At 45.8% G+C, this 15,698-nt stretch overlaps 1 protein-coding gene across 1 annotated transcript in view; it reads left to right on the forward strand.

Moving 5' to 3' along the window:
• LOC148068022 (tubulin alpha chain-like) overlaps window positions 1-15,299 on the forward strand; it is a 33,658-nt gene extending 18,359 nt beyond the window's left edge. Inside the window, exons 2-5 of the mRNA XM_087803597.1 lie at window positions 8,815-8,857; window positions 10,123-10,336; window positions 13,472-13,620; window positions 13,881-15,299. Of these exons, the coding sequence (XP_087659723.1) occupies window positions 8,815-8,857; window positions 10,123-10,336; window positions 13,472-13,620; window positions 13,881-14,855 (1,381 nt within the window). The 3' untranslated portion in view covers window positions 14,856-15,299. The remainder of the gene's footprint in view (window positions 1-8,814; window positions 8,858-10,122; window positions 10,337-13,471; window positions 13,621-13,880) is intronic.
• Window positions 15,300-15,698: the final 399 nt, after the last annotated feature.

The raw sequence follows: 15,698 nt of genomic DNA on the forward strand, positions 1-15,698 counted from the left end.
AGACAGTAGGGGTTCCAAACAAAGGGGGAGAGATTTTCTCTTTGATCAATTTAATTTTGTCAATGAAAAATCTCAACAATGCATTGCTGTCAGCTTCACAGAAGACCGGCGTGATTTGAGGAGCAGGAGACACGAGAGAATTAATCGTGTCAAACAAAACTTTGGGGTTTTTCCTATTTGCTGCTACGAGTTTTCTGATGTAATCAGATCTAGCAGTTTCTACCATCTCATTGTAAGAAGTCAACAGATCCCTGAGGTGAAGTCTGTGCACCTCAAGTTTAGTAGACTTCCAGAGACGCTCAGTCTTTCGACAAAGTCTCTTCAGACTCAGGAGATCTTCATTTGTCCAAGGGCACCGTTTTTTCTGAATTTTCAAGTTCGATTTAACAGGTGCCACTTGATCCAGTATTTCAACACAATGATCAGTAAAACAGTGAATCAAACTGTCCACATCGGGACAGTCATCAAAGGAAAGACGGTCAAACATAGCAGAAAAACTGTCTGCAGTATCGGCTGAGATGACACGCCTCTGAGACCTAACTTTCAAAGGCTTAGGTTCAGGGATGAAGTCCAGGTTGAACAAGACAAGAGAATGATCACTCAGATGGACATCATGTACAGATACATTAGAAATGTTCAGGCCAAGAGTAAAAACTAAGTCTAAAATGTGGCCTTTTTGATGAGTGGGTTCAGAAACATGTTGCTCAAAATTAAAGGCTTCAGTTAAAGTTAAAAGTTCTTTAGCAGAACAAGATGTGACGTCATCAACATGAAGATTAAAGTCTCCAAGAATAAGAACAGATTCCATCTGAATAATGGAAGATAAGAAGTCACTAAAGTCTTTCAAGAACATCGCCGCAGGACCAGGCGGACGGTAGATTGACACACAATAGAAAGGTCTTGTAGAACCAACCAAGATCATCTGAGACTCAAAAGAAGTGAATTCCTGTGTCTGAATCACTTTGCAAGAAAAACTCTCCCTAAAAACAGTAGCAAGACCTCCTCCACGACCAGAGAGGCGAGGCTTCCCCAGGACAGCGCTCCCTACTGGACAGAGTTCGTTCAGATGAATAAACTCTTCCTCTCTCTGCCAAGTCTCAGAAAGACATAATAAATCCAAATTAACTCTTGTGAAAAGATCATTAAGAATAAAGGATTTATTAGTAATGGAGCGAACATTAAGAAGTCCCACATTCAGCACCGATGACGTCACTGACGACGCCGCGTCACTGACAGGCGCGCAGAGCGGGATCTTTTGAAGCGAACAGCGGTCACGTGGGTACCAGCTGTCACTGAAGTTCAACTCGGTTGTAAAAGTCGAATTAAAGAGAGGAAATGAAAAAATCTTACCACCTTTCGTTGAGGTCTGGACAGACGGCAGCGCTGATGTGTCGTCACACACAGTGAGAGGAATGTCGATCAAACATCGATGACGTCTGATGACGTCAGAGTTGTTCCGAGCGATCGCAACTGCACGTCTCATCCTGACCTGTACTCCAGCCCGACTCGATCCCTTGTGGAAATCGCCCGGTACTCGAGAGATCAAACGATATTCCACAGAGTCCGAGTCGATGAGAAGCGGAGCCGGAAACACGTTCACCGGACGTTGGTAACGGTCGCGAGTGAAGTCCTCCATCGACTCTCTGATGTTGAGAAGAGCATCACGATCATAGATCCGAGATGCTTGAGACATATCTTAAGTGATATGAGCATAATATCCGGACAAGTAGTCGTTAAAACGACTGTTTTTGGCAATTATTGCAGGAGCTCACGTTTCAAGCAGCCGATCAAAGGCTCACCGGAAGCGGTGTAATAATAAGCTAGTAATAATGAAATATTTGTATAGAAGTCTGCAGCGTCATTTGGGCCATATATGTTACCAAGTGTTATTTTTATGCCGCTTATGAATGCGATGACCATCACATATCTCCCCTGCTCATCTTCTATTGTAGTTTCATGTTTGAAGTATGCCAGTTTGCCTATAAGAACGGCAACTCCTCTTTTTACCATGTTTAAAGGAAGCACTAAATGCCTGATCCACCCATTCTCTTTTCAATTTTTTATGTTCATTTGTGTCTAAATGAGTCTCCTGGATCATTGCTATAGAACAGTGCATTTGCTAAGTTGAATTGGTTTTTTCCGCTTTATAGGATTATTTATTCCCTTTATATTGTAAGTCACAAACTTTAACTTGTTCATAAGTTAGTGAATAAGTAAACTCGTCATTCCCTTCCTCTCAAAAACCCTCCATCGTAAACATTTCCCGAAATCTTCCATTGCTGAACTCGAACAGAAACCCAAGATAATAATGAAGTTTCAACACGGTCTCAAGGTAGAACAAAACGCACACAAAAACTATATAAACAAGATTCAAAAATAACTTCCACATACCCGACTGGAACCTTAGTTGTGTTATGCAGCAGCAATTACATTTTCTAACCTGATAGAGCCAGTTGCCCGATGAGTCCTGGGCAGAGGATGGAGACACTTCCTCCCGGGGCTACACACCCAGTGTGAGTCTGCAGCTGTAGTCAGGTGTGAGTCTGCAGCTGTAGTCAGGTGTGAGTCTGCAGCTGTAGTCAGGTGTGAGTCTGCAGCTGTAGTCAGGTGTGAGTCAGCAGCTGTAGTCCGGTGTGAGTCTGCAGCTGTGGTCAGGTGTGAGTCTGCAGCTGTAGTCAGGTGTGAGTCTGCAGCTGTGGTCAGGTGTGAGTCTGCAGCTGTGGTCAGGTGTGAGTCTGCAGCTGTGGTCAGGTGAGTCTGCAGCTGTGGTCAGGTGAGTCTGCAGCTGTGGTCAGGTGTGAGTCTGCAGCTGTAGTCAGGTGTGAGTCTGCAGCTGTAGTCAGGTGTGAGTCTGCAGCTGTAGTCAGGTGTGAGTCTGCAGCTGTAGTCAGGTGTGAGTCTGCAGCTGTGGTCAGGTGTGAGTCTGCAGCTGTGGTCAGGTGTGAGTCTGCAGCTGTGGTCAGGTGTGAGTCTGCAGCTGTGGTCAGGTGTGAGTCTGCAGCTGTGGTCAGGTGTGAGTCTGCAGCTGTGGTCAGGTGTGAGTCTGCAGCTGTGGTCAGGTGTGAGTCTGCAGCTGTGGTCAGGTGTGAGTCTGCAGCTGTAGTCAGGTGTGAGTCTGCAGCTGTAGTCAGGTGTGAGTCTGCAGCTGTAGTCAGGTGTGAGTCTGCAGCTGTAGTCAGGTGTGAGTCTGCAGCTGTTGTCAGGTGTGAGTCTGCAGCTGTTGTCAGGTGAACTAAGCAGTCGCTGCACATGAGGAAAGAACTCTTTCAGAGCCGTCGTTAAGCTCCGTCAAAAGTGGAAAAAATATAAACGTAAAAGTCATCCTAACTATATCACAGTGAACTGTTTTTCAAACTCGGCATATCCGTTTTGAGGAAAGTGTGATCACTCCTGGAACAAGGCTTTAACATCCGTGCTCGTCAGCTCCTCGTCTCCTCCCGGCTCTGCTCCTCGTCTCCTCCCGCCTCTGCTCCTCGTCTCCTCCCGGCTCTGATCCTCGTCTCCTCCTGGCTCTGCTCCTCGTCTCCACCGTTCATCTTCTCGCACCTGATTGTCAAGTTTGCGCAGCGCTGGCATCGGTGAGTGAAGGGAAAACTTTCTCGCCGTTCTCCGTGGACATGTTGAGCAGGTAGATGCACCTGCTGTGATGTTGTTGAGCTTCAGCTGTTTGATCACTGCTCGCACCTGAGCTCGCCTTCGCTGCACCTCCGGCGAATAATCGTGGTCAAAGAACATCGGCTTGTTGTTGTACAGGACTCGTCTTTGACTCCATGCATGTTTCATGACCACTTCTTTGGTAGAGAAGTCCAGAAACCTCACCACTATCGATCTCGGTGCAGCGTCAGGGTCGCTCCCTCCATTTGAAAGTTAATGCTGGTAGTTGATGGATGGTCGACTTCAACATTTTTTGCAGAAAACTTTTCATGTTCTCACCCTCAGACCCTTCTGGAACTTGGTATATCCGCAGGTTGTTGCGTCGCAACCTATTTTTCCGGTCCTCATTCCGGGCCGTCAGGCTCGCTTCTCGCTGCAGAAGATAACGAAGGAAGGTTCGTCCGTGTAGCTTCTGTGTCTCGCCACTTATTCTGTTTCTGTTGTAGCTCCTCCAGCTGCTTGATGCCTTGCTTGAGTTCTTGAAGTGAAGTCTCCAGTTTAGCAGGCGCAAGACCCCCTGCAGTTTGCCTACCAGCCAGCAGTTGGTGTGGAAGATGCCATCCTTCACCTCTTGCATCAGACCTACTCCCACTTGGATAAAGGTAAGGTAAGGTAAAACTTTATTGATCCCTCAGGAGGTCTGCTTCGGGAAATTGTTTTTTACCAATAGCCAGCAATTTTTCATGAACAATAAAAAATAATACATAAAAAATAAAATAAGAAGAAGAACAAAAAGAGGAAGAACAAGAAGACACAATCTAAGTCTAAAGACAAAGACAAAGAACATGGGTCAAGGAATGAAAAACAACAAAGACAAAGGATACAAAGACTAACATGGAACAGAACGTCCAGATACTCTCACTTTACTCCTGCCCCCGAACCCAGAATTGTACAATTTAATAGCCCGAGGGATGAATGAGTCCCTGAGTCTATTAGTGTTGCACCTGGGTAGGAGCATTCGTGCACTCATTCTGCTTCTCTGCTCACTGATGACGGTGTTCAGAGGATGACTGTCCTCATCCATGATGGACAGTAGTTTGTTCAATGATCTCCTCTCAGCAACTGTCACCAGTGAGTCCAGCTTCATTCCAACCTCAGAGCCAGCCCTCCTGATCAACCTGTCCAACCTGTTGACACTCCTCTTGGACACATTTCCACCCCAACACACCACAGCATAGAACATGACACTGGCCACCACAGACTGGTAGAACATGCAGAGGAGCTTCTTGCAGATGTTAAATGATCGAAGCCTCCTCAGAAAGTACAGTCTACTCTGAACCTTCTTGTATACATGGTCTGTGTTGCAGGACCAGTCCAGTTTACTGTCCATCCACACACCGAGGTACTTATAGTTGTCCACTATCTCCACCTCGTCGCCTCTGATGGACACTGGACGTGGCTTTGTCCTGGACCTCCCGAAGTCCAAGACCAGCTCCTTGGTCTTTGATGTGTTCAGCTGCAAGTGGTTCCTCTCACTCCAGTCCACAAAGTCACGTATCGGACTCCTGTACTCGTCTTCGCTGTTGTCCCTGATGCATCCAACAATGGCAGTGTCGTCAGCATACTTCTGGACGAGACTCAGCTCTGAGTTGTAGCAGAAGTCCGAAGTGTAGATGGTGAAGAGGAGAGGGGCCAGTACTGTCCCCTGAGGTGCTCCTGTACTGCACACCACAGTGTCAGACTTGATGTCCTTCAGCCTGACATACTGTGGTCGATCAGTAAGATAGTCCGTAATCCAGGAGACCAGACCAAGGTCCACATGCATCTTAGTCAGTTTGTACTGCAGCAGAGTGGGTTGGATAGTGTTGAAGGCACTAGAAAAGTCCAGGAACAGGATTCTCACTGAACCGCTTCCTTTGTCCAAGTGGGAGTAGGTCCAATGCAGGAGGTGAAGGATGGCATCTTCCACACCAACTGCTGGCTGGTAGGCAAACTGCAGGGGGTCTTGCGCGTGCTGGACTCGTGGCCTGAGATGTTTGAGGACCAGCCGCTCCAGTGTCTTCATCAGCTGCGAAGTCAGTGCCACCGGTCTGTAATCATTCAGCACACTCGGTCGGGTCTTTTTAGGGACTGGAACGATACAGGAAGTCTTCCACAGAGTTGGTACTTTCCCCAGCCGTAGACTGAGGTTGAAGACATGCTGGAGCGGCTCAGCTAGTTCAGCAGCGCAGGTCTTTAGCAGTCGAGCAGACACCTTATCAGGGCCAGCAGCCTTCCCTGGACGAATCCTCCGAAGTACATCCTGTACCTGGAGTGAGGTGAAGCTGGGAAGTGGTTGTGTGGAGCTGAGGGGGGCACAAGAAGGTGGGGCAGGTCCTGAGGCGGGCAGCAATGAGGGTGAGGTGACCTGCTCAAACCTGTTGAAAAAGTTGTTCAGTCAATTTGCCTCCTCCACCGTGTCCACTGCAGTCAGAGAGGCCTTGGTCTTGTGTCCAGTGATGGTTTTAACACCATCCCAGACCTCTCTTATTTCTTCTCGGCTCAGCTTCTCCTCCAACCTCCTCCTGTAGGTGTCCTTTGCCTCCTTCAAGCATCGCTTCACCTCCTGCTGAGCTGATCTCATGGCGTCCCTGCTCCTGAATGCCACTTTCTTCCTGTTAAGGACATCCTTGACCTCCTTTGTTACCCACGGTTTATTATTAGGGTAACAGCGGACAGTCTTAGTAGGGGCGACAACGTCCAAGCAGAAATTTAAATAATCTGTTAGACAGTGTGTCTGACCCTCGATGTCCTCACCATGAGACCTCAGCAGCACATCCCAGTCTGTTGTTTCAAAGCAGTCTCTGATGGCGTCCTCCACAGCTGGTGTCCACTTTCTGATTGTCTTAGTGGTCACAGTCTGTCTCTGCACCAGAGGAATGTACTGTGACTGAAGGTGGACCAGGTTGTGATCGGACCTTCCAAGTGGAGGAAGAGGTTTGACTCTGTAGGCGTCCTTCAAGTTGGAATAAAGAAGGTCAATTGTCCTGTTATTCCTGGTGGGACAATCAACAGCCTGATGGAAAGTATTTTTTAATTTTTTTGTCATTGTGTGCATCTTCTCACAGGCAGATGCAGCCGCAGCGCTTGGAGGAATGTAGACACACAGCGTGATCACATGACTGAACTCACGCGGTAGATAATATGGACGCATGCTGACAGCCAACAGTTCTAAATCTTGACAACACGAGACGTTCTTCACAGTAACGTGTCCCGGACTACACCAGCGTTTATTCACGTAAATGATCAGACCTCCTCCTCTGCGCTTCCCACACGCGTCTGCGTCTCTGTCCGCTCTGACGGTGCTGAAACCTGGCAGCTCCACATGTGAGTCCGGAGTCAGCTGAGTGAGCCACGTCTCCGTGAAGATCAACAAGCTGCTCTCTCTGAAGATCCGCTGGTTGTTGAGGGCAGACAGCTCGTTGATCTTATTCGTCAGTGAATTGACGTTCCCCATCGTGATCGTTGGGATCGTTGGTCTGTGACGTCTCCGATTGTCCGTTAGCTTAGCCTTTAGCCTCTTGCCTGCCCGACAGCCTCTGTACCGGCGCTGAAGTTCGATCGGGATCTTGTGGCGATCTCCAGCCCGTGCCATTGACTTCAGCGACAGTAGATCCTCTCTTGAGTAAACAAGACGATTCTCTCCATATTCAAAAGAATCCATTAAAAAAATTATATTAAAAAAAAATTAATAAAAAACAGAAAATTTTAGAAATTGCTGCGGAGCTACTGGAAGAGGCAGCCGTCCTCGTCGGCGCCTTTAATCCTTTTAAAGGAAGCGGTTCAGTGGGAAACCTGTTCCTGGACTTTTCTAGTGCCTTCAACACTATCCAACCCACTCTGCTGCAGGACAAACTGACTAAGATGCATGTGGACCCTGGTCTGGTCTCCTGGATTACGGACTATCTTACTGATCGACCACAGTATGTCAGGCTGAAGGATATCAAGTCTGACACTGTGGTGTGCAGTACAGGAGCACCTCAGGGGACAGTACTGGCCCCTCTCCTCTTCACCATCTACACCTCAGACTTCTGCTACAACTCAGAGCTGAGTCTTTTCCAGAAGTATGCTGACGACACTGCCATTGTTGGATGCATCAGGAACAACAGCGAAGACGAGTATAGGAGTCTGATAAGTGACTTTGTGGACTGGAGTGAGAGGAACCACTTGCAGCTGAACACCTCAAAGACCAAGGAGCTGGTCTTGGACTTCGGGAGGTCCAGGACAAAGCCACGTCCAGTGTCCATCAGAGGCGACGAGTTGGAGATAGTGGACAACTATAAGTACCTCGGTGTGTGGATGGACAGTAAACTGGACTGGTCCTGCAATACAGACCATGTATATAAGAAGGTTCAGAGTAGACTGTACTTTCTGAGGAGGCTTCGATCATTTAACATCTGCAAGAAGCTCCTCTGCATGTTCTACCAGTCTGTGGTGGCCAGTGTCATGTTCTATGCTGTGGTGTGTTGGGGTGGAAATGTGTCAAGAGGAGTGTCAACTGGTTGGACGGGTTGATCAGGAGGGCTGGCTCTGTGGTTGGAATGAAGCTGGACTCACTAGTGACAGTTGCTGAGAGGAGATCATTGAACAAACTACTGTCCATCATGGACGATGACAGTCATCCTCTCAGCACTGTCATCAGTGAGCAGAGAAGCAGAATGAGTGCACGAATGCTCCTACCCAGGTGCAAAACAAATAGACTCAGGGACTCATTCATCCCTCGGGCTATTAAATTGTACAATTCTGAGTTTGGGGGCAGGAGTGGAGTGAGAGTATTTGGATGTTCTGTTCCATGTTAGTCTTTGTATCCTTTGTCTTTGTTGTTTTCTTTTACCTATGTTCTTTGTCTTTATCTTTATACTTAGATTGTGTCATCTTGTTCTTTCTCTTTATTTTCTTGTTCTTATTTAATTTTTGATGTATTATTTTTTATTGTTTATGAAAAATTGCTGGCTACTGGAAAAAACAATTTCCCGAAGGAGAGCTCCTGAGGGATCAATAAAGTTTTACCTTACCTTACCTTACCTTAGTCAGAGTCTGTCTGGTGTGACTCTGGCCTTCTCTCTTCACGGAGGCTCGTTAGCTCCGCCATTAGCGTCGACTCCGGCTCGTCAGCGATATCATCTGTTATTTTCAAGTTCTTTTCCAATTTGTCGACTCGTTCCCTTTCCTCTGGACGAGGTTGCGTCTGATTCCTGGCGTTACGATGGAGTCGCACACTACGGTAAGAAAAATAATCCCTCGCTTTCAATGACGTCAGTTGGTGATGGATTCGATGTTTTTTTAAACGTTTGAATGTTTAAAGAAATGTACTTCGTTGAGTTAAAGTTGTTAGAAGTTTTGAATGCGGCGTTAAATCAAACCGTTGGCTTCAGTAAAGTTGGCGCGATTTTGGCAGATTCGATCTTTGTGCGGTAATAACTCGGGAACGCTAAGGTGTTGAATTACAAATATTATCTTTTTCTAATCAGAGTTAATATGTACGTTAATATTTCGTCATATTGTCCTGATAAAATACACGGATCTCTATGTAGGCAGCAAGTGAGGCGGCGTATAAGGGACCGGCCTCCAATAGACAAACACCGAAAAAGGGTTGACTTCTTTATAACTCCTTAATTTTAGTTTTTATGGTCACCATGATCATGTGATTAAAGAAGGGCCTCCATATATATGTTACTACACATTAGATGTTTTAATTTCTTCTTTAAATCAATATTTTCATGCAATATTTCATACATTTTGTAATAGATTTAATTACAACTCTGGTCACCAAATTCATAAGCTATTACAAAATGTATGTGAAATATTATACAGAAATGGTCATATATCACGCTATTGTTGCTGTTTACGTGCGATCAACAGATATTTTCTTCAAAAATGAGGGTGTAGTACATAGCTAGTGTAACAGTGATCAAAAAACGTTGGGCTTTGTTATTTTTAATAACTCGTATAAAGAGGTATTAGAGCGCAAAGATCGAATCTGTCAATATCGAGCCAATTAACCTAAGTTAACGGTTTTCATCAGGCCTCAGTCGGATTAAACTACAGCTGTGCAGCATTGACACGTTAGCATCACTAGTTTACATCCTTCAAGTGTGTCGTGTATTGTGTTCACTTGTGTGTTTATCATCCTCTCGGAATAGTTTGATTCATTTGTTTGAAACCTTTTTTTTTAATTAGTAATTTAAAATAAATTGATTGCTTAAATATATCAATCATCAATTTAAAACTATCTAGATACATAATTCCTGTGAGAGTAAAAATGATCAATAATTCTGCTTTGATTTTTCTGGGACTACTGTGTTTTTTTTCTCAGTGTTATCTTGATCTTTTAAGTGTATTTTTATTAAAATCTTTTAAGCACTTAGTGACCCAGGTCTAGAAAAGCGCTCTACAAATAAATTAATAATATTAATAAATAATAATAATAAATAAATATTTAAAAATTCTCTTGTTTAAAAACCTAAACTTTTTCCTCGTGTTTTGCAGCGTGAGTGTATTTCGATACATGTTGGCCAAGCCGGCATCAACATGGGCACTGCATGCTGGGAGCTGTACTGCCTGGAACATGGGGTCCAGACTGACGGGCAGACGTGGTCCAGGAACGTTAAAGAAGATTACTACAGTAATTTTTTTAATGAGACCAGAGCCGGGAAACCTGCCCCGAGAGCCATCTTTGTGGACCTGGAGCCCACAGTCATAGGTCGGTCCGTAGATGAGGAGGTGACGAGGCCTTAGTGTGTCTCAAATCACATACTTGTGTACTTCAACTTAGTATGTTTAGTGCATAAGTGCGTCTCAATTCTTAGTATGTAAATGTAGTGCTCCATACACACTAAACTGTCACTAAACTGAGTATGGATCGATAGACTCTTTCTACACTAAACGACTCCATCTTGGTGACGTTAACGTTGTGAACAAAGTTTTATATATTTATTATCATTATATGTTCATATACTCACAGGTGTATTTTCAGCAGCAGGAGGATTCTTGAAACCAAACGTGTGTCTTGTTACTACACTATCACAACACCAGAGTCAAGTACTGGACAATACTACACATATATACTTGTTACTACACTATCACAACACCAGAGTCAAGTACTGGACAATACTACACATATATACTTGTTACTACACTATCACAACACCAGAGTCAAGTACTGGACAATACTACACATATATACTTGTTACTTCACTATCACAACACCAGAGTCAAGTACTGGACAATACTACACATATATTCTTGTTACTTCACTATCACAACACCAGAGTCAAGTACTGGACAATACTACACATATATACTTGTTACTACACTATCACAACACCAGAGTCAAGTACTGGACAATACTACACATATATACTTGTTACTACACTATCACAACACCAGAGTCAAGTACTGGACAATACTACATGTATATTATACTTGTTACTACACTATCATTTGCAGAGACAGACTGTGACCACTAAGACAATCAGAAAGTGGACACCAGCTGTGGAGGACGCCATCAGAGACTGCTTTGAAACAACAGACTGGGATGTGCTGCTGAGGTCTCATGGTGAGGACATCGAGGGACAGACACACTGTCTAACAGATTATTTAAATTTCTGTTTGGACGTTGTCGCCCCTACTAAGACTGTCCGCTGTTACCCTAATAATAAACCGTGGGTAACAAAGGAGGTCAAGGATGTCCTTAACAGGAAGAAAGTGGCATTCAGGAGCAGAGACAGGGACGCCATGAGGTCAGCTCAACAGGAGGTGAAGCGATGCTTGAAGGAGGCAAAGGACACCTACAGGAGGAGGTTGGAGGAGAAGCTAAGCCGAGAAGAAATAAGAGAGGTCTGGGATGGTGTTAAAACCATCACTGGACACAAGACCAAGGCCTCTCTGACTGCAGTGGACACGGTGGATGAGGCAAATGGACTGAACAACTTTTTCAACAGGTTTGAGCAGGTCACCTCACCCTCACTGCTGCCCGCCTCAGGACCTGCCCCACCTTCTTGTGCCCCCCCCAGCTCCACAGAACCACTTCCCAGCTTCACCTCACTCCAGGTACAGGATGTACTTCGGAGGATTCGTCCAGGGAAGGCTGCTGGTCCTGATAAGGTGTCTGCTCGACTGCTAAAGACCTGCGCTGCTGAACTAGCTGAGCCACTCCAGCATGTCTTCAACCTCAGTCTACGGCTGGGGAAAGTACCAACTCTGTGGAAGACTTCCTGTATCGTTCCAGTCCCTAAAAAGATCCGACCGAGTGTGCTGAACGATTACAGACCGGTGGCACTGACTTCGCAGCTGATGAAGACACTGGAGCGGCTGGTCCTCAAACATCTCACGCCACAAGTCCAGCACGCGCAAGACCCCCTGCAGTTTGCCTACCAGCCAGCAGTTGGTGTGGAAGATGCCATCCTTCACCTCCTGCATCGGACCTACTCCCACTTGGATAAAGGAAGCGGTTCAGTGAGAATCCTGTTCCTGGACTTTTCTAGTGCCTTCAACACTATCCAACCCACTCTGCTGCAGGACAAACTGACTAAGATGCATGTGGACCCTGGTCTGGTCTCCTGGATTACGGACTATCTTACTGATCGACCACAGTATGTCAGGCTGAAGGACATCAAGTCTGACACTATGGTGTGCAGTACAGGAGCACCTCAGGGGACAGTACTGGCCCCTCTCCTCTTCACCATCTACACTTCAGACTTCTGCTACAACTCAGAGCTGAGTCTCGTCCAGAAGTATGCTGACGACACTGCCATTGTTGGATGCATCAGGGACAACAGCGAAGACGAGTACAGGAGTCTGATACGTGACTTTGTGGACTGGAGTGAGAGGAACCACTTGCAGCTGAACACCTCAAAAACCAAGGAGCTGGTCTTGGATTTCGGGAGGTCCAGGACAAAGCCACGTCCAGTGTCCATCAGAGGCGACGAGGTGGAGATAGTGGACAACTATAAGTACCTCGGTGTGTGGATGGACAGTAAACTGGACAGGTCCTGCAACACAGACCATGTGTATAAGAAGGTTCAGAGTAGACTGTACTTTCTGAGGAGGCTTCGTTCATTTAACATCTGCAAGAAGCTCCTCTGCATACCAGTCTGTGGTGGCCAGTGTCCTGTTCTATGCTGTGGTGTGTTGGGGTGGAAATGTGTCCAAGAGGAGTGTCAACAGGTTGGACAGGTTGATCAGGAGGGCTGGTTCTGTGGTTGGAATGAAGCTGGACTCACTGGTGACAGTTGCTGAGAGGAGATCATTGAACAAACTACTGTCCATCATGGACGATGACAGTCATCCTCTCAGCACTGTCATCAGTGAGCAGAGAAGCAGAATGAGTGCACGAATGCTCCTACCCAGGTGCAAAACAAATAGACTCAGGGACTCATTCATCCCTCGGGCTATTAAATTGTACAATTCTGAGTTCGGGGGCAGGAGTGGAGTGAGAGTATCTGGATGTTCTGTTCCATGTTAGTCTTTGTATCTTTGTCTTTGTTGTTTTTCTTTCCTTGACCTATGTTCTTTGTCTTTGTCTTTAGACTTAGATTGTGTCATCTTGTTCTTCCTGTTTATGTTCTTCTTATTTTATTTTTTATGTATTATTTTTTATTGTTTATGAAAAATTGCTGGCTATTGTAAAAAAACAATTTCCCAAAGGAGACCTCCTGAGGGATCAATAAAGTTTTACCTTACCTTACCTTATCACAACACCAGAGTCAAGTACTGGACAATACTACACATATATCCTTGTTACTACACTATCACAACACCAAAGTCAAGTACTGGACAATACTACACATATATACTTGAACTGACACCTCCATCAATCTGTTCATGTTCCCTCCAGATGAGATGCGTACAGGAACCTACCGTCAACTGTTCCCCCCTGACCACCTGATCACAGGGAATCAAGGCACTGCTAATATGTATGCTCAAGGTCGCTACACCGTCGGGAAGGAGATCATCGACACCGTTTTGGACCAGACTCGTATATTGGTAAGAGGTCAAAATGGTGTTGGATCGTGTACTTCAACAAGTTCTAAACGTTTGACTCTCCCATAGGGTTGGGGTAAGGGTAAGGGTAGGGGTTAGGATAACAAGACAGTTACAGTTACTATACTGTTTCATTGTTTATGAAGGGTTACTTCTTATTCTTGGTATTCTATTATGACAAAAAAGGTACTAAAGAAGAATAGCATTTGATGGCCCAGTTTAGCCATCACAAAGCAATTGATAACTTTACTTTCTCCCTGTAGGCGGAGCAGTGTACTGGACTGCAAGGGTTCCTGATCTTCCACTCCTTCGGTGGAGGCACTGGTTCTGGGTTCACTTCCCTGCTGATGGAGCGACTCGCTGACAATTATGGCAAGAAGTCCAAGCTCGAGTTCGCAGTGTACCCATCTCCCGAGGTGTCCGCCGTGGTGGAGCCCTACAACTCCATCTTGACCACCCACGCCACCATGGAGCACTTCGACTGCACCTTCATGGTGGACAACGAAGCCATCTACGACATCTGCCGCAGGAACCTGGACATCAACAGGGCTTCGTACACCAACGTGAACAGGCTCATTGGACAAATCGTGTCTTCGATCACGGCTTCTCTGCGCTTCAGTGGAGCCCTGAATGTGCATCTCACCGATTTTCAGACCAATCTGGTGCCTTTCCCTCGTATCCACTTCCCTCTGGTCGCCTACGCCCCCGCCATCTCCAAGGAGAAGGCCTACCACGAGCTGGTGTCCGTGGCAGAGATCACCAACGCCTGCTTCAGGCCCGGCAACCAGATGCTGACGTGTGACCCTCGTCACGGTAAATACATGGCCTGCTGTCTTCTGTATCGTGGAGACGTCGTGCCCACGGACGTGAACTCCGCCATCGCCGCCATCAAAGCCAGACGCAGCATCCAGTTTGTGTACTGGTGCCCCAACAGCTTCAAGGTGGGCATCAACTCCCAGCCCCCCACCGTGGTTCCAGGAGGAGACCTGGCCAAGATGAGGAGGGCAGTGTGCATGCTGAGCAACACCTCCGCCATCATCGAGGCCTGGACTCGCATGGACCACAAGTTCGACCTCATGTACGCCAAGAGGGCCTTCGTCCACTGGTACGTGGGCGAGGGGATGGATGAGAGCGAGTTCACCGAGGCCAGAGACGACATGACGGCGCTGGAGAAGGAATACGAGGAACTCTGTGCCGACCCTGTCGGAGGGGGGGCGGAGGGGGGTGATGAGTTCTAACAGCGTAGAAGCTGTTAGCTGCTGAAACATGTTAAAGTGCCACGTTCTGGTCACATGGTTTTCAAAATTTTTTTTTTTTTGCAAAATATCTTCGTGTCCATCTCCTCCTGAACTTACCAAATGAAAAGTAATCTTACCGGAGCAGCGGCCATCATTCAGTTGATAGTTGGGTGATGAGTAAACTTTCTCTTGATCCAGTCTTGCTGGTAATCTAGATCAAAGGATGTATATGAAAATACAATAAAACTATCAAAAGTAAAGCTGCTTGGAATTGGAAATGGACTTTTAGTTGCTTTATTTACTGAACTTTCTTACTCTTAAGTATCTACAAATGGTAAAGAATGTGTTTAATTCCCAGGTAATGTGGCTCTCAAATGATGGAAATTAACCATTACTGGTATAATACACTAATGTTACACTATTCATTAAACCTCTATAATTCTGGATCACTGGTAATATTTGGTATTGGTAATTTGTATTTTTATTTTTTATTTTTCATGAAAAATTGCTGTATTTTCTGAGGCTATTGGAAAAAAACAATTAGCAATTTAATTTTCAAAAGCAAATGACTTGAAAAGTCATTAACCTTATATTCAGAAAGTCACTTTGAAAGCTTGTCTTAGATCAAAGTGATAAAAGCAGCCTTTATTGGTGGTAAATATTCGATTAAAAAATACCATTACAGTCTGCGATGGATTAAAACATGCAGTTACATCTTCCGGCCGGCAGGTGTCAGTGCTGAGCTGTGTTGCACTGAACGCAGCAGGTTGTGTAAAAGTCGAGACAATTCACAGTAAAACGACAGTTTCTGGTTCGGTTCCGTTCCCGTTGTAGGTACAATTT

The sequence above is a fragment of the Callionymus lyra genome, chromosome 12 (assembly GCF_982586985.1).
Source record: "Callionymus lyra chromosome 12, fCalLyr1.hap1.1, whole genome shotgun sequence".
Classification (NCBI taxonomy): Eukaryota; Metazoa; Chordata; class Actinopteri; order Syngnathiformes; family Callionymidae; genus Callionymus; species Callionymus lyra.